Source organism: Meriones unguiculatus, chromosome 17 (genome assembly GCF_030254825.1).
Source record: "Meriones unguiculatus strain TT.TT164.6M chromosome 17, Bangor_MerUng_6.1, whole genome shotgun sequence".
NCBI lineage: Eukaryota > Metazoa > Chordata > Mammalia > Rodentia > Muridae > Meriones > Meriones unguiculatus.
This window is the reverse complement of record NC_083364.1, coordinates 25,877,912-25,902,884: the sequence shown is the minus strand read 5'-3', so window position 1 is coordinate 25,902,884 and position 24,973 is coordinate 25,877,912. Positions and strand designations below refer to the sequence as shown.

The 24,973-nt window shown below is 42.5% G+C and overlaps 1 protein-coding gene across 1 annotated transcript in view; it reads right to left on the bottom strand.

Moving 5' to 3' along the window:
• Vps8 (VPS8 subunit of CORVET complex) overlaps nt 1-24,973 on the bottom strand; it is a 215,747-nt gene that overhangs the window by 121,896 nt on the left and 68,878 nt on the right. Inside the window, exons 21-25 of the mRNA XM_060370095.1 lie at nt 19,901-19,947; nt 14,919-15,141; nt 10,911-11,000; nt 9,344-9,395; nt 5,682-5,724 (exon numbers count right to left, since the gene is read on the bottom strand). Coding sequence (XP_060226078.1) covers nt 5,682-5,724; nt 9,344-9,395; nt 10,911-11,000; nt 14,919-15,141; nt 19,901-19,947 — 455 coding nt within the window. The remainder of the gene's footprint in view (nt 1-5,681; nt 5,725-9,343; nt 9,396-10,910; nt 11,001-14,918; nt 15,142-19,900; nt 19,948-24,973) is intronic.

The window sequence follows — 24,973 nt, the reverse complement described above, 5'->3', positions numbered from 1 at the left end:
CTAAATATACAGAACAAAGAATGTTAAAAGCACCAAGGGAAAAAGGCCAAGTAACATACAAAGGCAGACTTATCAGAATTACACCCAACTTCTCAACAGAGACTCTAAAAGCAAGAAGGATCTGAGTAGATGTCTTGTAGTCTCTAAGAGACCACAAATGCCAGCCCAGACTACTATACCCAGCAAAACTTTCAGTCACCATAGAGAAAACAAGATAGTCCATGATAAAACAAAAACCAAATTTAAACAATATTTATCCACAAATACAGCCCTACAAAAGATACTAGAAAGAAAACTCCAGCCCAAAGAGGCTAACTACAGCCAAGTAAACAAGAAAATAATTCCACACCAGCAAAACCCAAAGAAGGGAAACACACCCACACCTACAACGACACCCACATCCAACACATGGGTGCACACACACACACACACACACACACACCTACATCAAGATAAGAAAAATTAACAATCATTGATCATTAAAATCTCTCAACATCAATGACCTAAATTCCCCAATAAAAAGACACAGGTTAGCAGAATGGATGTGTAAACATCCATCATTCTGTTGCATACAAGAAACACAACTCAGCCATAAAGATAAAAATTACCTCAGAATAAAGAGCTGAAAAATATTTTCTATGCAATGAATCCAAGAAGCAAGCTGGTATAGCCATTCTAATATCTAATAAAATAGTCTTCAACAGAAATTAATCAAAGTAGTTAGTAAGGAAGGACACTTCATACTCATCAAAGAAAAACTCCACCAAGATGTTGTCTCAATTCTGAATATCTATGCCCAAATACAAGGGCATCCATCTTTGTAAAAGAAATATTACTATACTTGAGCATGTCTGGATATATGCCGAGGAGTGCTATAGCTGGATGTTGAGGTAGCACTATTCCTAATTTCTGACAAAGCACCAGATTGATTTCCAAAGTGGTTGTACAAGTTTACATTTCTACCAACAATGTGGGAATTCTCTCTAGTATGTGTTGTCACTTGAGTTTTTGATCTTTGGGCAGAGTTCAGGGAATCTTATGAAAGAAGGAGGAGATAGAAAGACCTGGAGGGACAGGAGCTCCACAAGGAGAGCAACAGAACCAAAAAATTTGGGCACAGGGGTCTTTTCTGAGACTGATACTCCAAACAAGGACCAACCATTCATGAAGATAATCTAGAACCCCTGCACAGATGTAGCCCATGGCAGCTCAGTCTCCAAGGGGGTTCTCTAGCAAGGGGAGCAGGAACTGTCTCTGACATGAACTCAGTGGCTGGCTCTTTGTTCACCTCCCCCTAATAGAGGAGCAGCCTTACCAGGCCACAGAGGAAGACAATGAAGCCAGTCCTGATGAGGCCTGATAGGAGAGTCATCGGGAAGGGGAAGAGGACCTCCCCTATCAGTGGACTGGGGGAGGGGCATAGGAGAAGAAGAGGGAAGGAGGGTGGGATTGAGAGAGAATGAGGGAGGGGGCTACAGCAGGGATACAAAATGAAAAAACTTTAATTTATTTGAAAAAATAAATTAATAAAAAGAGAAACAGACACACACACACACAAAAAGAAATATTACTAAAGCTTTAAATCACACATCAAACCCCACACATTAATAGTGGGAGACTTCCATACCCCATTGGTGAATGGACAGGTCACTGAAACAGAAACTAAACAGAGAAATAAGGAAACTAACAGTCGTCATGAATCAAATGGTCCTAACATATCTACAGAATATTTTACCCAAACACAAAAGAATATACCTTCTTCTAAGCACGTCATGGAACTTTCTCCAAAATCGACCATATACTTGGTTACAAAGCAAGTCTCAACAGATACAAGAAAACCGAAATAACCCCATGTATTTTATCAGACCACCATGGATTAAAGTTGTACTTCAACAACAGAAATAATAGAAATCCTATACACTCATGGAACCGAACAACTCCCTACTCAATGGCCACTAGGTCAAGAAAGAAATTTAAAAAGGGATTAAAGGCTTTCTAGAATTCAATGAAAATGAGGACACAACATACCCAAACTTAAGGAACACAATGAAAGCAGTACTAAAAGGAAAGGTCATAGCACTAAGTGTCTTCATAAAGAAATTAAAGAGATTTCATACTAGTGACTTAACAGCATACCTGAAAGCTCTAGGGGAAAAAAAAAAAAAAGCAAACACACACCCAAGAGAAGTAGAGGACAGGAAATAATCAAACTCAGAGTTGAAACCAGTAAGTTAGAAACAAAGAGAACAATACAAAGAATCAATAAAATCAAGAGTTGTGTCTTTGAGAAAATCAACAAGATACACAAACCCTTAGCCACATTAACTAAAAGAAAGAGATTAACAAAAGCAGAAATGAAAAAGGGGACATAACAACAGACACCACGGAAATCCAAAGAATTGTTAGGCCTTACTTCAAAGCCCTGTACTCCACAAAACTGGAAAATCTAAGTGATTTTTTTTAATAAATATCAACAAAGTCAGGATCAAGTAAGCAATTTAAACAGACCTCTAACCTTTAAGAAAATAGAAGCAGTTATTAGAAGTGCCCCAACCAAAACAGGCCCTGGATCAGATGGTTTAAGTGCAGAAGTCTATCAGATTTTCAAAGAAGAGCTAATACCAGTACTCCCCACACTATTCCACAAAACAGAAATAGAAGGAACATTGCCAAACTCATTCTATGAGGTCAGTCACCCTGATACCTAAACCACACAAAGACACAACAAAGAAAGAGAATGTTCAGACCAATTTCCCTTATGAACATTGATGCAAAAATACTCAAGATACTCGCAAACCAAATCCAAGAACACATCAAAAACATCATCCACCATGATCACGTAGGCTTCATCCCAGGGATGCAAGGATAGTTCAATATACATAAATCCATCAATGTAATCCACCATATAAACAAACCAGAAAAAAAAAAAAAACCCACACACATGATCATCTCATTAGATACTGAAAAAGGCTTTGAAAAAAAATAATCAAACACCTCTTCATGATAAAAGTCTTAGAGATCAGTGATGAAAGGCACAAAACTAATTACAATAAAGACAATAGACAGCAAACCAATAGCCAACATCAAATATATTGGAAAGAAAATTAAAGCAATTCCACTAAAATCAGGGATAAGACAAGGCTGTCTAATCTCTCCAAATCTATTCAATAGAGTAAATTGAAGTTTTAGCTACAGCAACAGACAACTAAAGGAGAATAAGGAGATACAAATTATATAGGAAGAAGTCAAAGTATTGCTAGTTGCAGATGATAGTATACATAAGTATACTATCTCCCCACCCAAATTCTACCAGAGAACTCCTACAGCTGATCAACACTTTCAGCAAAGTGGCTGGATACAAAACTAACTAGAAAAATTCAGCCACCCTCCTTTATACAAGCAATAGAAGGGCTGAGAGAGAAATTAGGAAAGGAACACCGTCCACAATAGTCACAAATAACATAAAATATCTTGATGCAAGCAAGTGAAAGACCCGTATGACAAGAACTTCAAGTCTCTGAAGAAAGATACTGAAGAAGATATCAGAAGATAAAAAGATTCTCCATGCTCGTGGACCGGTAGGATTAACATCATGAAAATGGCCATCCTACCAAAAGCAATCTATAGATTCAATGCAATTCCCATAAAATTTTTAACCCAATTATTTACATTATTTGAAAGAATAATACTCAACTTCATATGGAAAAAAAAAATCCTAGGATAGCTAAAACAATCCTGTATAATAAAAGAACTTCTGGAGGTAACATCATCCCTAATTTTAAGGTGTACTATAGAGCAATAGTAATAAAAACAGCATGGTATTGGCAAAAAATCAGACAGGCTGATCAATGGAATCAAATGGAAGACCTAGAAGTAAACACACACAGTGACAGATACTTGATTTTTGACAAAGAAGCCAAAACTATACAATGAGGGGGAGGGGAACATCTTCAACAACTGGTGCTGGTCTACCTGGATGTCTTCACGCAGAAGAACACAAATGGCCCCATGTCTATTACCATGCACAATACTCAAATCCTAGTGGATCAACATAAAAACAGATACACTAAATCTAACAAGAAAAAGTGGGGAATAGCTTTGAACACATGGACACAGAAGACAACTTCCTGAACAGAACACCAACAACTTAGGCTCTAAGATCAATGATTAATAAATGGACCTCATGAAACTGAAAAACTTCTATAAGGCAAAGGACACTGTCAAAAGGATAAAACGATAGCCTTGAATGGGAAAAGATCTTCACCAACTCTATATCCCATAGAGGGCTCAGATCCAAAATATATAAAGAACTCAAGAAATTAAACTCCAACAAACCAAATAATCCAATTTAAAAAAAAAATGATGGAGTACAGAATTAAAGACTTCTCAACAGAGGAATCTCGAATGGCTGAAAAATATTTAAAGAAAGGCTCACCATCCTTAGTCATCAGGGAAATGCAAATCAAAACAACCCTGAGATTCCATTAGAATGGCTGAAATAAAAATCTTCGAGACTCTTAAACTAGAGGTTTCACAGTGGTGGGAAACACTTGGAAGTGAGCTACAGTGGTGAGCACTGGGAAATGGCTGCCTTTTAGCGAGAGTTTGCATCTGAGAAAGCATTTACCCCATGGTTTCACCTTTGAAATAGAATTTCTTAAAAAAAAAAAATGGTTTGACTTTTGAGCTAAATTATTTTAAAACATCTGAATATGTCTCTTACTTAACTTTCTGGGGTGGGGTGCAACTTTACACCTCTATGAACCCATCTTCAATTTTTAATAATAGAAACAACTCGGTACCAGATATTCCAAAGTTTAAAATACGGTAATAAAGTACTAGGTAACTGTTGCTACGTTCTTGCTCACTAACGAGTCAATTTAAGAGGTGTACATCTGGTCCCAACATCTACTCCAGTGTCTGCTCCAATGCTACAGGAATTATAGTGTTGCTCTGAGAAGCTTCTGCCATGTCCTGCCAAGCAACTGCATGGCCAGGTCTCCCCAGACTTAACCCTCATATTCTACTGGAATGAACTCTTTTCTATGGGTCAAGACACAAACATTGCAGTTTTCCCTCTGTCACTAATGTCTCCATGACTTACAAACCTCTTGCCCTTTTATGTAAAACTGGGATAAAACATCTCCCAGACTTTCTGCTAGTAAAAGAAGAATACACTATATAGCAGGTCTCTTGGCAACTGAGAGAGCATTCTCTGTTGTGGGACCACCCTGTGCATTGTGGGGTGTCAGCAGTCTGCCTGCCTTTGAGGCCTATCAGGAGTAACACAAAATTACCTCAAATACTGCCAGACATAGAACCTGCCCTACCTCAAGTAGCTTTGAGATGGGTGCAGTGGTACATGTCTGTAATCCCAGCACTCGGGGAGGCAGAGGGAGGTGGATCTCTGTGAGTTCCAGGCTAGCCTGGTCTACAAAGTGAGTCCAGGACAGCCAAGGCTACATAGAGAAACTATATCACAAGAAAATTAAAACAAAAATAAACTAAACTAAACTAAAATGGCTTTGAAAGAATGGAAAACCCCACACAAACAGGATACTGCTATAGCACTTCAAACACGGGAGAGGTGGATGGGCACAGTCACAGATGCACCAGAACCCCTCGCCTGGTATAAACATGGAGTGAGGCACACACTGTCGCAGACACACCAGAACTCTCACCTGATGTATACCAGGAGCTTGTTGCCCATAACGACCTGCTCATCTGAAACAGAAAGAAAGGCACTTAGCAGTTCTCTCTCCAGCCTTTTTAGAACTGTAACATTTATATGGGGAAAACTGTCAAAGTTGTCATTAAGATGAGGCAAATAACATAGCATAAAATTAAACATCAAATAACATAAAATTAAAGTGGGAAATTACTTTCACTTTCTAAATTTTCCATTCGATTGTATTTGTAGAGCTAATAGATGCTTACGTGTTATTGATAGCCTGAGAGCAAGGCAGGGGAGAAAGCTGAGGGACTGTAGATCATGGCCAATTACTATCACCATGTGTTCTGACTGGTCTCCACCACCCGCAGCGCACAGGGCTCAGGAGGCCATGTTCTCAAATAATAAACCTTGACTAAATAGCCCAATCTAAACTATGTTCAGAAATTGTTATTTGGTGAGATAATTAGATGAGCTTTTAGCCTAAGGGGTTAATGGCAGCCCACAACGGAATCGCACCAGCACTGTGAAGTGACACAGTTATGGAGCAAAGATTATAGGGATCTGTTAGGGAGTGGTGAACTGGAACTTCTGGTCTTGACACACGAATCCTAGACATAATTCACGTGAGAGATCTCTTTGTCAGTAAGCTTCGTAATTACTAAGGGCTGTGGTAGTCTACAAACAAAAGGGAGACATGAAGAGTTATTGTATTTTGTCGTAATTCAAAGTGTCATTTGATCCACCTCAACGACGATGACACATGACAGCAATCACCTCACTGATGCACCAAGTTCAGGCTTATTGACTGACTAAATAAATACTCTGTGTGTGTGTATCCTGTGTGCACGTATGTAGGTCGGAACACAACTTTGGGAGTTGGGAGTCAGTTCTCTCCTTCCACCCTGTGGGTCTGGGGCTCCAATACTGTCGGCCTTGGAGGCAAGAAGATTATGTGAATACTTTAGGTATTAAAAATCTCAGGAAACGGATATCCAGCTTGTAGTATGTTCCTAGAGAGATGAATTTACTCTGGGTGGCCTCTCTCCACCATTCCACAGCCAGGCCTTCCTTTGGAGTGGGAAATATGGGATCTGTATGCTAAGCATCCAGCCCAGTGTCTGACTGTAAGCAGGTGATTAGTGAATGCGCAGGAGCGCAACCAGACCTGAGCTCTATCCTCCACTATGTGAGTCTTCCCAGCGCACACTAGGTACTTTTCTATGGTAAAAACTCAACTCCATTTAGATTTTTCAGTACTATGTTCAACAATCATTTATGTGTGAAATCCAACTTTCAAGTCTATTTCAACAATACAAGGTTTGGGCTGTAATTAGATTTAACATATTACATCTAAACGGAATGACTCCTATCCCCATCATCGTAAATAGAAAGAGAGAATGAGGAGAACCCTGTAAGCCCACACTTAATACACAAAGTAGCTGTAAGGATTAGATGCTAACAACCGGAGGGCAGCCAGCGTGTTTTTCTCCTCTGAGGCCTTTCCCTGAGGTAAGGGCGCTGTGACCTGCACAGCAATGCTCAGAAAGACTTCTAGTTTCTCTGGCCTGAGAGAATGACAGATGCAGATGGTAGGAAGGAGGGCTATGGATGCAGTTCCGTGGCTGCATGCATGTGGAGCCCTGCCCGGCCTGCATGAGGCTCTAGGTTCAATGCCTATTACCAATCTGGCAGCTCACTTACAAGATCCATTCTTAGTAGGACTACCTGATGAGATGAGCAAGGGAATGAATACTCAATGGGGAAAGCAGCAGAACCCAGGATCTCCACATAACTGTGCCTGTCTGGACTCCGCACCAATCCCAGATATTCTTAAGGCACAATCACTGTTACTGTTAAATGCTCAGCTGCCTGAGGCACTGTTATCTCCCGGGACTAAGACCTTTTAAAAAGATAAAGTGGAGGATGACTCTGGCAAGGTTTAAAAACCACAACATATTCCTGGGATCTCAGCAATGCTTGCACGCGAGAGCCATGCATATGTCCAGAAGACCAGCGACGGCCCTCCTAACAACCTGATGCTGACCCTGAAGCTCCACTCATGAAGAAACAAGGCCAAAGGGAAACTCTTACATGTCAGAGAACTGAAAATTCTTGAACAAAAGCAAACAAGTAGGTCTCTCTGATCTGTTAATCTGGCAAGTGCCCTGGGCAGGGCGGGCCCTAATGTTTTTGGGTGTATCCAATCAGTCTTAGGATCTAGATAAAAATCAACAGATCCTGACTGGGTCACTTTTCTTTATAAATAACCAGAGGAACTGCGCCACTGGCTAGAAATTGCAGACTCTACACAGACTGAACGAAGACAGCCACAAGTCAGGGGTCGTGGGGCTGGAAGGTGCATAGGTACATTTACTGATGGCGACAAATAGGGAAGACCCAGGGGCTTGACAGGGAGACAGGCAGCCGCCTCCCCCTGGCTGCAGATTATCTCCAGGTGGCCTGAGTAGAAGCTGGTGCCCCTGCCTCTGTAAAACCAGAGTCGGTCTCAGGCCTGTTTTCCCAGCTTCTCAAGTAGACGTGGTTCCGAATTCTAAGACTTGCACTGTGTAATTTAGCAATTTTCATAAACAGTGCTTTCCACATGAAGTCTAAACCTTCAAAGGCAGTAAGATGCAGCTCACAAACTTTTGAAAAGCAATAAAAAATTAATTTATGTTGTTGCTTCAGTTCAGCTAAATAGCAAATAGATGAGTCTGGCAGTGATCTACTTTCATGTTTGAACTAAAGTAATTTTAGTACATAATGCCACCAGTTCATTTACCATGAACATAAAACATTTTGATAGCAAGCAGTTACTAAGCCTTTAGAAATTACTTTACAAAAGGAGTTAGGCTACATAAAATTCGAAAAGTTAAATACCATCATAGTTATAAACAATTTGAAGATGTCCCATGAAACTGTCATTCATCTAAGTGATAAATAATTTCTGAATATTAGCTATAAAACTGGAGGGACTGAGGCATGAGACAGAACAACGAAATACCAGTAAAGACCTCCAGCCAGTTTTCAACAACAGATAAAACAATTAAGAAGGCATACAGGACACAGAAGACATGAACAGAACCATAAGCCAATAGCAATTCCAGAATGTTCCACCTCAAGACAATATTTTCAGTATGTGCCCCAGTGTGTTTGAAACACTCTCTAGAACAGACCAGATAGTAAGTCATAAAATAAATCCCACTATGATTTAAAAGGCAGCTATATAATAATGTGTTTTCTGATGAAATAAGAGGAAAATGTTGGGGTGCAGGGATGGGGGCTGGCAGCAAGGTTCCGTGTATAAAGCGTTGCTGTGCTTCATACCTGAGTCTGGATCCCAGCACCTATCTAAAAGCCAGGCATGGCCAAGCATCCCTGTCATCTCGAGACTGTTAGGCAAATCCCTAGAACTGACTGGCTCACCAGCATTACCCCAACCTGATGGCTCCAGGTTCAAGGACAAATCCTATGTCCAGAAATAAGGTGGGGGAGGGATGGCAAGACAACGAGGTGTCTGCGCACATGCTGAACGAGCCAGGCGGAAGGAGATAAGCAGGAGAGTGTGCAGTGCTGTCGTCTGACCTCCACAAGTTCACTGAGGAGCATGTGTGTCCCCACCAATCACAATGTAACTAATCTTTTCAAAAAAGAAAAGAAAATTAATACCTGTAAGAGTTTTTCCTGCATTCAGAGGAGGAGCAATGACTTTGAAAAGTTTCTAAATTGAAACAGAAAAATCATCATCATTTCAAAGCATAGTAATTTAAAAGATAATCAAGAGCATTAAAGCTATTAAACCTTTCTTTGATGGAGTTATTAAACCTTTATTTGCCGTGAGACTAAATATAAAACTTACTATACAAACAGAGTTACTCAGAAGAACAACCATGAAAACTCTGGAGCCAGGCCCCCATTTAGTGATGCCAGCTAGGTCTCTGTCTAGATCATGATTTCTGACAGGTTCTGAAAAGAGCTTTGTTATTCAGAAGACAATCTGTTAGAATCAGTTTCTCCTCCCACCACGTGAGCTCCAAGGATCAAGGTCAGACTGTCAAGAGCCTTCACACTGAGCCACCTCATCAACCCAGCCTCAACAACCATCTATCGGTGTGGGATGAATGCCTCAAATGAGAACTGTCTTTAAGGAATGATTTGGAGAAGAACTGGAAACTACATTAGTTCTCCCTAGTGGTGGTTTAGGAGCAGCATGAGAGTACTCTGCACAGAGCCAAGACGGGGCCCTACCAAGGGGCTGACAAGGCTGAAAGAGAGCAGATTTTCAGCATCAGCCACGGGAGAAAAGGGTGTGACCAAAATCAAATGTGGTGTGCTCAAAGAAACTGCAACTGAGTGACTACTGGCCTAACAATGTTAGAGCAAGTGTCTGGCTCCCTGGAGCACTGCTGCACTACTTCAATAAGCAGGGACAGAGAGCCACATCATCCACAGTGACAAGGAGGTTGCAATCAACGCCTCTCCCAGTGAGGAGAGCAATGACAGCATCACGAATGCCTTAATATTCTGTATTCGGCAAATCCACTCATTAGCAATTCACAGTGACTACCGGCTACTTTCAGGGCCCACCCGCAGAAACAGCATCGCCCAACAGCATCAAATTTCGTATACCTTTTGGAAAAGTTACTACCATAGCATAAAAAACAGAAAAGAACTTAACAAGTGGGCATTACTTCTACCTACTCTTCCCTGATGTTTAGTATTTACCTATGCAGATAAACAAAAGGCACCTAGGATAAGAAGCTGAAGACCACTGAGGCTAAGGGTATAGCTCTGTGATGGAGAATACACATCATACAAGAGAGGTCCTGGGTTCAATCACCAAAATCAGCAACAGCAACAACAAAAAATTAAATTAAATTAAAAATTAAAAAATACCACCTAAAAGTCCCAAGCTAAGGGTCAGTGAGATGGCTCAGTGGTGACAGTGCCCTGGCAGCTTGAGCTTAATCCCCAGGACTCCGTGGCAGAAGAAAGGGAACCAACCCCCCCACACACACACTCTTCTTGACACGCACACACATACCTGTCCATGGATAAATACAGACAGGCATGCACACACACAAAAGAAATAAATGTAATAAAAATTATTTTAAATGAATGTAGTTCTAATAAACTGATAAAAAATTAAAATTATTAGATGAAAACTAACTATTCAAAGTAAATGGGAGTAGAGAGAACTAGACAATGTGAAATGTCACGTTAGACAATACCTTACCTCCATTGGGCTGATAAACTCATTCATGCCTCTGTTGTAGACGTAGATCATGGCATCGTACAGACGGTTTTCCCAGCACATGAGAACCACCTGTAGAAGGAAAACTCTCTTGACATGCATCCAACACCATCACAGCACAGGCTTCCCTTCCAGCTCTGAGAATGGAGACCTTTCCCTTCCCTGAGCTGTATTATTCACTCTTCTCTGATGGAAACTGAAATATAAAGACTGAAACCCTATGGAGGTGTGTTATTGCAGGTCCAATATTAGTTCAAACAGTACAACAGCTACTTTAAAATATCGCTCAACTGCTAATTTTGTTTCTTTGTAACCTTCCCTCCTTTCAATATTCATTTTACTTTTAATCATTAAAACAGTTCTTCAAAAATCTACAAAACACCTCCTTAGCATAGACTAAAGTGACAGACAGGCCTAGCCTGGGGCTCAACCCTCCTAGAAGTAATGCTCACTCAGCTTAGACACTCTTCAAAGGAGACAACAAAATGGTGTAAGTTAGGGCTCCTGAGGAGGTATACACGAGGTGGTTTATAGGGAGGAAAGAAGGGGAAATGACAATTATAATCTCAGAAATAAGAGAAATAATAAAAAGACTTATGAAGACATTCAACTAGACACACAGATACACACACACACACACACACACACACACACACCCCATTATTTACAACTACAAAAAGCATTCTAAAAGAATGAGTCTGTTTTCAGCATTCAGAGTCATTCAGAACAACAGATGAGCTGGGACTAAAGGACCTGCCTTGTGAGGCAAAGGAAGAAATGAACATGAGGGGTTGCACTGGCAGGAGACGGTTAAGGACAGGACCATGGAAAAGGAGTAGGTGTGGTTGAACAGAGAGAGAAGAGAGGCATTTAGAGAAACAGATGGCGAGCAGAATGGAGTCCTCTGTTTTCTGTTCCTCTGAGGGCTGTATCATCATCCAAGTCAACAGGGCTGCAGGAGAGAACAGTACCAGGCAGGGACAGGTCAGGTAGGCAGGGGCAATCTCTCTGTTACCGTCTCCCTACTATGGCTATGCATATCTTCAAGCCTGATCTCCCCTCGGCCCCATCCAGTGGCCAATACCCTCACCAAGATGTCCAGCAACTATTGCAGGACAAACGGCCAGCCAGACTCCCAGTTCTGCCTCTGGCCCTGTTTGTCTTCCAACCATCATCAAGCTATTTACTCTACCTGTAAATGAACATCTTTAAATTCTCTAGCTCTCTCACTCACACATCCTCACACCCAACTTACCATCTCCAAAACATCACATCACGCTGCCTCTCTTTGTCACACTACCGCCATCCCTGGCAGCAGAGCAATTCAGCTTCAGCGGACAAATTTTACCTTGTCCTGTGAGCTGTCCTTCAGGCTGTCCATCAGGCTGAAGATCCACTGGCCTTTGCCTGTCATTTTAACACTGAAGCCAGAGTCCCTTCTCCCCTTTACACTGGTTTTCACCTAAAACAATCTTCTCCTCTAAAATGCTGGCAATGTGGATTTCTTTCTCTGTGTTCGTATTTACTTGTCTTTCTTAACAGTCTCGTGGACCCCAGGCTGGCCCGAAACATACTCTGTCACTCATAACTTGAACCTCAAATCCTCCTGACTTTGCCTCCACAACCCCGAATACTGGGAAAGCCACTCTCAGTTTTCCAAGACCTTCTGCAGCGGTACTATTCATTTTCAATAGCAGCCTAGCTCTCTACTCTACTGTCCTTTGTAACACTTGTTTTCAAATATTCTCTGGTTTGCTTACTTATCTTTCTGTTCACTGACAAACTTTTCTCCAGACTTCATGAAGAGACACTTGACAACTAGTACAGCTGCAGCACCCTCAGACCCTGACGAATTAACAAACGCTGCAGGTGAAAGTAAGTTCAATAAGGATTTAAAGATATCATTCGGAGCCTGGAGAGCTAGGTCTGTCAGTAACGTGCTTGTCATCCACACTTAAGGACCTGAGTTTGATCCCCAGCATCTACGGAAAGAGCCAGGTATGGCAGTGTGCTTATAATCCCAGCACCAGAGAAGTGAAGACAGGACCCTGGAGCTCTGACCTAGCTTAATCAGAGAGCTCCAGGTCCCAGTGGGAGGCCCAAATAGAAGCTGGGCACTGAAGACTGAGCTCTGGCCTCCACATGCACACCAGCAAACACACACACACATGCACGCACACAACACACATACATGCACACCAGTAAACACATACACACACACATATGCACGATATTGTTCAGTACAGCTAGGCAAAGTCCTTACTGACCCTGGTGAAAGCAAACTGGAGAAGTTATCAGGATGTAAGGCAAGTGAAAAGAGAGAAACAAACAAAGCTTATAAAACTTGGTGTGACTAGGAAGGAGGCTGGTGACTGGGATAGGAAGACTGACACAGAGAGAGCGAAACTGGGAGGAGTTTGTGTTGTTTCAATGTAGAAAAGATCAGAGAATATATATGCTATATTTAGGAAAAGCTAAAAATAATGGGAAGAAATAAAAATTTTTCCTAGGTGTGACCGCCATATAAGGGCAGATTAATAACAAACATGGTCTCAAAACACTGAGCTGCTCCATGATCATTCAGGCCTTTACAGCCATTGAAGCAGGACAGTCTCCCCAAGCATGGTTGGCTACCATAAAAAGCTAAAATGTTACACTCAGGATGCGAGGCTAAGCACTGCACTCAGGGTCAGCCGCTTTTGACCCAGAGAAGAGCATGTCTGATTGCATGTGGGTTGATGCCCCAGGTCCCGCCTCTGAGAAAAAGGTATCGGACGGGTCTGATGCTCTTTGGGTGGATGACACCTAAATGAACATTGGTACAAAGTCCCAATTTATTTCTAATATCAGAGATCAGACCTCTACTCTTGCCTGATGCGTCTAAAACAAAAAGGGGGAACTGTAGAGAGCTGCGGAATGCTATGCCTTAAAGATGGAGCTGGTTTCTGCCTTCCACCTTCCCGATGGTGAGTGCTCTCTGTCACGAACAACTCCATATTTGGCTAAGGCTGAGAATCTGGCTTGCTTCCGTGTATGTGGACCTATCTGCATTGCCCACGTGGCACGCTGGGGTTGGCTACCCAGAGGCTATTTAAGCTGTGGGCTGGCTTTCCCCAGGGTCAGAAGATTGTTCAAGGTTCCTGAATAAACTGCATCGAGAAAAACAAAAAACAAAAAACACTGAGCTGCTATCACACTGTGCAGTCTGCACCAAATCAGCCTCATACCAGAAAGGCATTCACAAAAAGGACCTGCTTTACCTCGAATGTTCACCAACATTAGAAAAATAATAATGGTGTTCCCAAGCTTTGTTATGAGCTTGGTTCTGCACCTTTACAAAAGGTTTGAGCCACTCTTACCCTCTAGCTAGGGAAGAAACACACTCATTATGAGGACTAATGTAATTAAAGAGTTAAGTTGTGAAATGCCACAGAAATGACCTTCAAGTAAGAACTGAAATCTCACTGGTCCTCAAATCTGCTATCAATGACAGCTGCCTGAACACCACATCCATTATCCACACAGCTGCCTGAACCCAGATGTACCGTCAGCCACAGCTGATGGCTTATTCCAAGAAGCCCTGTGATTTGCCTCTCACATACCATCCTCTCCATTTCAAAACTCAACTCTGCTTCATGCACTAGCTGACTTTTAAACAACATCATTCTCTTAAATGTAAAAATGGTTGCTCGTTAATGAGACGGTATCCTTGGTTGAAAACAACCTTCCAGATGAAAGCCATGTTAGTCAGGCAAGAAGCGTTTCCTGGGTTATTTAAAGACAAGCTGCCCTGAGCTCTGGAGAAGGTCGAAGAAACAGAAGACACTCTCTTGGGGGCATTTATCACCTCACTTACTTGCACAGACTCCTGAGGCGTACATCATGAAGCCTGGGGTCTGGGGAAGGAGGCACAGGCCTTACTGGCCAGGTAATATCAGTACGATCAGTGGAGGAACAGTGCTTACTGGAGTGAGCAGACTGTCAACTCACCTGCTGAATATCCAGGCTGGTGATGTCCATGTGGACAATGAGGGCTTCCACATTCTCCATGAGCTTTTTATCTTGAAAATGAACAATCAAGTCTTTCATGACCTGAGGTGTAATCCCCATCAATTTATCACTTAGAATGTAAGGCTCAAGGCACTCCAAAAACACTCCTTTTGCCACTGAATTTTCACTTAATTTGTCATACATTTGGCTAAATAAAAGATCCCTATAACAGAAAGAAGAAAAAAATAGCAGTTTTAGGAACATTCCAAACACCCATTACCTTTAGTCTGTGTCTCTTCCAAGCCCGGCTTTATGGAAACACTAACAATGCTGCCTCAAGCTTTGCATTGCAACACTGCACACAGCGAACCTTCCCAATAAGAGATGTTACCAGATGTGGTGGTGCAGTCCTAATGCTAACACTCAGAAAGCTGAGGCAGCATGAGTATGAGTACACGGCCGTAAAAAAAAAACAAAACTGCCTCAGAACATACGATCGGCGAGAGGGCTCAGTGGGTAAGGGAGCTTGCCACCAAGCCTGGATTTGATCTCAGGTCCCACAAGGTAAGAGGAGAGAAATGATTTTCCAGTTGTCCTCTCACCTACACACTTGGGCCATGGTACGTTCTCCCCACCAAAAACAAACAAAAAAACACACATAACACAAGGTTGGCAGGGTTCAGCTGCTTGCTGAAAAGCACACTGGAAATACCAGTCAGAATCTGAACCCAGGTCTCTGGCCTGTGCTTAATTCTCAGGGAAACTGCAGTGACCACAGTGATCAGGTGAGAAGGCAGACACAACGAAACAGGAAAAAGTATCAAAGTCCCATGTGCCCTTTTCCCACTTCTGGTCCTAAACCTTCCCAGTGACAGGCACAGTCAATAAGCTTTCTCTTCACCTCTAATCCCTCACTCCTCCTGGGAAACTGAAGTTCAGCAGAAATCTCTGTAGCCCCTGTTCTCTTCCCTAAAAGAGGGAGCACAGAGAGAAACGAGGGTCAGTATCTGACCTGAGGAGAAATGGGGGAGAGACAGGGGGCTTACAGAGAGAAACCTTAGTCAGGGACTTGTCAGTGACAACCTGGAGACCCACAACAGGGTAGGCTCTGGGAGGAATTGAGGGTGGCTCTAGCTGAGACTCCTAGTAACAGGGGTCATGGAGACTGAAGAGGACACCCTCTAACCAGACAGGACTCCTAGTGGAGGGAGGGGAACACCAACCTACCCACAAAAACTTTGATCCAAAATTTACCCTGCCTGTATGATGTGCAGGAACAAAAATAAAGCAGAGAATGAGGGAGTGTCCAACTGATGACTGGCCCAACCTGAGCCTCATCCCATGGAAGAGTTCCAACCCGACACTATTAATGATGTTCTGCTACGCCTGCAGACGGGAGCCTAGCAGAGCCATCCTCTGAGTGGCTCCACACAGCACCCACCTGATGGAAACAGTGCAGAGACCCACAACCAAACATTGGGTGGAGTGACAGGAGTCTTGTGGAAGAGTGGAGGGAGGGGGAAATAGAAGTACCCAGAGGGGACAGGAGCTCCACATAAAGACCAACAAAGCCAACTATCCAGGGCCAAGGAGGTCCTGTGGAGACTGAAGCACCAACCAAGGACTATGCTTGACTGGACCTAAGCCTGCTACATAGACGTAGCCGTTGGGCAGCTCAGTCCTCATATGGGTCCCTAGTAAGGGGAATGGGGGCTAACTCTGACATGGACTCTGTTGCCTGCTTCTCAGTCACTTTCCCCTGCCACGGCTACCTCACCAGGCCACGGGGAAGAGGATGCGCTCAGTTCCGATAAGACTTGATGTGCTGGGGTGGGTGAGTAGGGGGATCCCCTTCTCTGAGGAGTAGGGGAGGGGTGATAATAGAAACAGAGAGGGAAGATGAGACTGGGAGGGGGGGAGGGAAGGGGTATGACCAGGACATAAAATGAATAAATAAAAATTAAAGTTCAAAAAAAATTCAGCAGCAAAAGTTAATGGACAAGAGACTTCTGTGATGGATGAAGGCAAGACCACTCAGAGGCTAGGATCAAAAGACTAGGAAAACAAAAAACAAAAAACAAAAAACCAGACTCAGCAGCTCCTATCCGTATCACTACCTCAAAATAAAAGGAAAAAAAATTCTACAGCATGAGCTTATTCTGGGAGAAAATGTGTTAAGCAACAGAACAGGAGGACAAGAGGCAGGTACAGCACACTCTGCTTCTATATTTACGCTTTATGCTCTGGGGTGCTGACGTGTTTTCTAAGAAAGGCTAACTTCAGCCTTCTGTGTACTATTTTCAGCTTCACCTCCTGTAACACAAAGTCTACTATGAATAATAGATGAGGTCATTCGAAAGACATCACTTTTACTGATACTCTATTAATAGATATTTTGGAGAACTTATATTTTACTACAAACAAAAAGAAATGGCTAACCTCATCTTGTACATGATCAGTTTTATAAATGTTTTTAATGTGAAGAACTTCTCTGGTGATAACTGCAAACGCTGAGGGGAAAGAGAAGCAGGCAGTGTGAAGCAGCACTCGTCAATACACTACGTGACTGAGCCACAGCTGAACAGCCGAGGCCGGCATGTGCCCACGTGGGCTCACTGAGACACTGCGGGCTCAGGGTACCACGTGACACTCATTTGAGTCTAATCGCTTTGGATACTTTCCATGGTGATGGAAACTCAACGCGACCAGCACCTTTATAGTTTACTGAAATGTAACCCAAACATTGCGCTCATTTTTACATGATGTTTAAAGCTGTGATTACTTCACACAGACCTGGACCACTGCACAATAAAACAGTGAAAACGGTATTTACACTGTACACAATTTGCTCATCAGGAGAGTCTCAATGGCATCAGTCCTTTTCAAATCTGGGAATGAAGAACAAAGACTAAATGCAGAGCAAGTGGAAAGACAGGGTATGCATAAGGAGAACACAAGTTTAAGAGGGAAAATACAGGAAGAGAGGTTACACACATCTAACAACCCTCTGTTCAAGCAGGCCTAAACCACGGGCCCCTGTAAGCTTGACTCTCTGTGGCGACCTGACTGATTCCACTTATTTAATTAAACCTTACGTATTCACAGCTAATGCTTGAACTACTCCATGTCTAGAATGAAAGGGACCCAACAGACCTAGGACCTAGGAATAAAGAATCAATGTTGACCAAATAGCTTATTCTAGCCTTCCCCCTAAGGCCAGGACTACAGACAGGATCTCTCAATAGTCTGGTGAAAAAGAAAGCCAGATGGGAAGAATCCAAAGCTAGAAGCAAAGCAGGGGAGGGGCAACCAGGGATGCAAAGCCTGCATAGCCTCCTGCGGTCACACTGTCCTGGCCCTCCTGTGGTCGCTAGAACTTAAAAAGTGAACGTGGGACCAGAAGTGGAAAAAAGCAAAGACTATGGACCCTCGCAAGCAGAAGCTGGACCAACACAATCTAGTTTTCCGACTTGGGAAACACAGCAGAGAAGGAGGAGCTTGTGCCCGTGAGAAGGAAGAGAGAGGGAAAGCTACTAAAAGTATCAGAATAATCTATGACTGGTACTCTTTCAAAATTCCCAGTGACAGACCCTGCACTTAACCGGGCACAGCCCAGAAGGAAACATTCTGAGGTATCAGAAGGAAAACTAATGGAAAGGGGCTGACAAAAACAAAAAGATAATAAGCAGACCCTAATGAGAAAAAGTTCCATCTTCTGCTACATGTCTGGCTTAATGAGAAAACGCTGACCCAGGCCAGTTGACAGATTGGAGAATAATTTTCTTTTGAAATCACACATATAAGAAATGTTTACCAAAGGGGGGGGGGAGAAAAAGAAAGGAAGGAAGGAAGAAATGTTTACCTACAGAACATTTTGGAGGGATAAAATAAAATGTTTTTGACAGAATTTTTTCAACCCATATTGTTCTTCATTTTAATTTTGTGTCACTGCAAGAGCTCTCAGAAATCCAGATATGAGCACAAGTCACCTCTTTTATTCAACCATCAAGTATTAAAGAGCCGCTTTCCAGCAAGCGCCATGCTTCTTTAGTATGAGAAGCATGTTCTACTGGAGTAACTGGAACTCTAAATGTGAAGAGCTAAGTGAACTACAATATTTATTAAATACCATTAGAAAGCCTCCAGACTTACATCCACTGTTCCGAAAACAAGGCTGGCATATGAAATATGAGTTAAGTGAACGAAGACATATAAACATAAAACTACTAAGATTATTTTAAAAAATTAAAAGTATAACTAACAAGGAAGTGAGTGTGAAATGGGGATAAATGATAGCTGTGCACAAATTACACATTCACATACAATCTTTAAAACTTAGAAAGCGGCCTTAGCTATGGCCAAGACCAAGGACACATGAGCTAGACTCCTGTGCTGACAATCCCTCCTTTGCCCCAAAAGCTGCCGCATGAATCTGACAAGTTTCTTAGTCACTTGCTGCCTGTGGAACGTCATCTATGAAGTGAAGGTGAGCATGCTAACGTGTTAATAAGGTGCCACAACAGTTAGAGACACTAATATAAGGGAGCACGAGGTGCTTGGCCATTAGAGTGAGTGTCAACGACTACGAACTAGCACATGCTGGAGGTAAATCTATAACATCTGATCTAGAGTTTTACACTGATGTTGCTTTTAAATAATAATAATTAAAAAAAGGGCTCTGAAAAAAATTCCAAAGGTGAATGAGCAAAGCGTACCTAGCTTCTCTTAAATGGGATAGGATGCTGCGGCAAGTCATGGTCCATGAGCGCTCATCACCCTAGGTGGTGCTTCTCCCCTCCATTACTGTTACCGACGAAAAACCACACACTTCTGTTTGGGGAAAGCTAAGCATATCACATGACGATGCATTCAAGGTTAAAGTGTGTACAAACTTGGAAAAATTCTAGTTAAGTACATAAAATTCCTAAGCGAGACACCACGGGCTTCCACTGACTGAAGCAAGACAGGTGACGGCTACTCACTTTCGCTGGAGCAGAAGGCAGTAGTCCACTATGACTGGTACGGTGTCCTGGAAGAAAGCAGAAGGGGCGTCAGCCTGACCCACAGCCTACCGGGAAAGCAAAGGTCGGCTTTGCTGTGTGACTGCGGTATGACGCAACTCCGAGCGTGTTGGCAAGAAAGCGACACTCTGTCCCAGCAGTCTCAGGAATAAACACTCTGACCCAGTATCTCCTGTGAATTCATCTCAAATATAGGCAGGGGAGCGTCTTTGTAGGTTTTAGTTTTGCTTTATGTGCATGGTTGTTTTGCCTGCATGTGTATCTATGCACCACATGCGTGCAGCCCAGAGAGGCCAGAAGAGGGTGTTGGATCAACTAGAGGTGAATTTACAGACATATGCGCACTGCCATGGGGTTCTGGAAATCACACTCCAGTCCATTGGAAGAACAGCCTATGCCCTTAACTCCTGAGTCATCTCTCCAGCCCCCCCACCCAAAAAAGTTTAAATCTATTTTAGGTACATACTGTACTTATATAACAGAAGGAGAAAGCAATGGGAGAGAGAGAAAAGCAATTAAGAAATTATATTAAATTCAATATATTACATGAAAAAATAGTCAAGTAAAAATTTCCATTTAAATATAGTTTTATCCATAAGACTGTAAAGAGTTTACAATAGCATTAAAATAAACAATAGGCATCAAATTGAAAATACATTAAGTCCTGGTGGTGCTTCAAGTGATTAAGTTAACTGTGTTTTTGCCATCATGTTCTAAACTAACTGCATAGTTGCTTTAGCTTCTCAGTTTCATATTTCAGAATTCATCATGTATTGTTTCATATCAAGTAAGGAGTAATTCATAATTCTGGCCTTTTTTCAAATAGTGGCTTACTATGGCAGGGGACCTAACACCCTCAGCTTGCAATGGTAGGCTTTCGTCCCCCAGACAGCATACCTACACCCAAATGGCCTAGAAACTAGGCAGAAAAGCATCACATGTGTGAGTCCACACTTACTGGACAGAGGTCAGAGGTCACAACGGGAAAGCCTTCTTACTCAGAGTGAGGACTCTGAGGAGAACCTGCAATCCTGAAAGACATTACGATGTGACCATACAAGAACCTAGCTGTGACAGCAAAATGTCAAAAATATAGAGAAACAATACCAAACGCTGTAAGGGAAACGCTCCAAATGACATATAATCAAACATCAGAGTGACATCCGATTTGTCACCAACACTGAGAGCCAAGAAAACATGTCTATATATTTCAAGCACTGAAGAGTAACTGTTAACTAAGACTGCTACATGAAGCCAAGTTCTCTCTTAAAACTGATGGAGAAATGAGTGCTTCCAGAACAAATTAAGGCAATTCATGATAACCGAGCCAGCACTGTGGAAAATGAGAAAAAATGTTTCCCCCATAAGCACACAGGAGAGAATGCATTTCATAAGAAAAACAGATAATAGAGCACAGCAAGGATGGACTCAACCAGCAAACAAATGAGAAAGAAAAAAACTACCAATAATTCACCCAAATACAACCACCAACAAAACCATAGGAAACAGCAAAGCCCACCTCAACAATAATCTTATATGCAAAAGGCCTTACCTAACCAATTAAGACTCAGAGAAAGAGGCTAGGTTAAATAAATAAACAAAAATAAAAACAAGATCTAGGGCTGGGGAGATGGTTCAGTACTTAAAACACTGGCCACCCAACTGTGAGGCCTGGATCCTTAAAACTCATGCCAAGGCTTATGGGCGTGGTAGCCCAGTTGTAATCAGAACATTAAAGCCAAGATAGCCACATCAGTGATCTTCAGGCTCAACTGAGAGATCCTGCCTCCATGAACAAGATGGAAGACCAGGAAGACTCCCCACATCAAGCCTAGGCCTTCACCCAGAAATGCACACATGCCCACACATGCACAAGGCATATGCTCCACACACACAGGCACAAAGGGATAAAAACAGTGTATGTTGTCTCCAACAACCCACGCAACTAGCAAAGAAGGCTAAAACCCAGGCGTCAGAGGGCAGAAAGCAACATACCAAGCAAATGTAAGCTATAAGCAGGCTGGCTTAATGGTTTCCACATCTGAGAGCAGATAGCAAATCAAAGCTAGTCATTAGAGACAAAAAGAGAGAAACACGTAAAGAAAGGGAAAGGCTAATGACAACTAAGGCAAATATGCACCAACCCCTTGGATCCACTGTGTTGTCCTCTGACCTCCACACACGCACTGGGACACATGTACAGGCAGACCCACCCTGACTACACACAAGCAAACAATCAAATAAATAAATGTAATTAAAAATATTTTTAATTAAAATAATTCTTTGTTTCTTATTGGACCACAAGGGAAACCAGGACTCAACAACAAGAGAAAGCTCAGAAAGTATGTAAATATGTGAAGACTGAACAACACACTGTTAAGGGAACAGTGGTCCACTGAAGAAATTGGAGAGGAAACTCAAAAAACCTGCTAGAATCAAATGAAAATGATGACACACTCTACCAGCCAAGCACACTGACAACAAAACTCAGAGAGATTTCAAAGTAACTGAGCAATACACCCCAAGGTTCTACAGCAGTAAAAAGCCACCAAAACCAAGTAAGTAGACAACAAGACATAGTAACAATTGAGGCAGAAATTAATGAACAGAGAGTAAAAGAATAAAATATAAGCAGGTCATGGTGGTGCACACCTGTAATCCTAGCACTCAGGGAGGCAGAGGCAGGTGGATTGCTGTGAGTTGAGGCCAGCCTGGTCTACAAACTGAATCCAGGACAGCTAGGGCTACACAGAGAAACTCTGTCTCAAAAAAACAAAAACAAAACAAAAACCAAAAAGAATGAAATACAAAATCAACCACAGCCGGTTCTTTGAAAAAATATTTATAAGATTTACAATTCCCTAGCCAAACCAACCAAAACCAAAACAAACAATAACCAAATTTATGAAATTACAGACGAAAAAGAGCCGTTACCAATGAAATACAAAAGATCACTATGGACCACTTTGAAAATGTATACTCTCTAAAGTAGAAACGCCCAGAAGAAATGTGTTCACTTCTAAGTGTGTACAACCTGCAGCAATTAAGGCCAGATGCTACCATCAATTTACACAGACCTATAAGGAGCGATGCGAATCAAACTGTGGTGAAAAGTTCCCCACAAGCTCCAGCCCACAAGGCATCAGTCTGAATCCTACCAAGCTGCTAAGGAGCATCTTCCGAGACTTCTGAAACTGTTTCACTAGCTGCGGAAGTCATTCTGAGAAGCTGGGGTTTCCGACAGCAAAGACGGACACGTGTACACATCACACGCAAGCAAAACAAAACACAAAAGACAACAGCAATTTCCCTGATGAACACAGGAGCAAAAGGAAAGGCTGCAGACTAGGGAAGACAGCAGACTATCCCCATCTGGAAGATGATGTAGATAACAGCCTTTGTCAACTCTATCAGAAAACTGCTACATCTGACAACACTTCCAATACAACTGTAGGAGACAAGATCAGCTGTTATATACAGCAATAATGAATTTGCTGAGAAGGAAGTTAGAAAGAATGCCCCATCCACAACTGAAGAAAAAAAGGAATCAACATAACCAAGAAGGTAAAGGCCTCCACAACAAGAATGTTCAGACATAGAAAAGAAATCCAACACCAGGTACTGGAGAAGTCTGCCATGTTCTTGGATTGACAGAATGAATATTGTGGAAATGGCTCTATTACTATAATCTGTGTAGTACAGATTCAATATAACACCTTCAAACTTCCAATGGCTGGCCCTTAGAGAAAGTACAGCTACTGAACAGCATCACATACTTCAAGAGAAAAATGAGGTTGCTGGAAGCAGGCACAGAGCGCCACCTGCTGGCAGAATGCAAATTAGCACTACTGACATTTCAACTAGTTAGGTTGGTTTTTCTGTTTCCAGTAATAGCTTATTTTTAAAATTTGTTTTTTCTTGAGGCAAGCTAGCCTTGCACCTTTGATTTTTCTAACTCAGATTTCTAAGTAGTAGTATTAAAGATTAAAGTACAACAAACCGTGTAAACACTGACAAAGTCAAATTATCTCACCCAACAACAAAGGAAGCCTTTTTAAAAGTAGTGCTCCTGAGAACTGTGCGTGCATGGAAAAAGCCACTCCCAGGACATAAAGCCATCAGAGGGAACCCCAGGGGTGTGGGAGGTGGCTAAACAGGTAAGTGCTTGCCAGGCAAGCATGAGAACTGAGTACAATGCCCAGCACCCATGTAAAAGCTGGGCATGCGGCATCTATGTAACCCCAGCACTGGAAAGACACAGACAGGAGGATCCCCGGGGATTGCTACCCAGTCAATCAACTCAAATCACTGAGGTCCAGGTTGAGTGAGAGACCCTGTCTCAAAAAATAAGGTGGGGAGCAATTGAAGAAGACACCCAGCATCAATCTCTACCTTCCACGTGCACACACCCACACATGCATACAGACTCAGAAACAGACACAGGTAGAAACACAGAAGTACACACAGAGAGAGACAGACACACAGACAGAGAAACAGAAAGTAAGCAAGGAAGAAGGGAATCTCGGTGCCAAGAATGGACCGTGTCCTTAAGAGCTGTTGGCCAGAAAGGCCCTTTTAAAGACTATGGCCACTGCTGCTGACTGACCATGAGAATGAGATGGTAAGGCCCTACCGTGCAAGACACCAGATGCTTTGGTTGCAGGCCAGACAGAAACAGAGCTGAATTGAGCAGAAGTGTCCTCCCTGCTGGCATTTCACAGTGCTAGAATGTGCTCTGCAGGCTGCTGGAGAGAACTGTCATCGATGGCCTTACTCAGCTGTGGGCCCTCGAGTTACACTAGGGGCCAGGCAGTCGAGGTGCACCCACTGTCGCAACCATGGGGATCAGCAGTTTTTCTAATTGGAGTTGAGGCCTGCTCCACAGGAGGGGATTTACTTCTGGTGCAGGAAAGCTGGTCAGAAGCCTGCTCCTGAGGAAGCTACCTACTACCGTCGTTTTGCTAACTGGGCATGATGTGCCTGTCGACTTGCCTTCTATGCTGATGCCAAAGCTACGGTTGCTCCTAGGCCTGA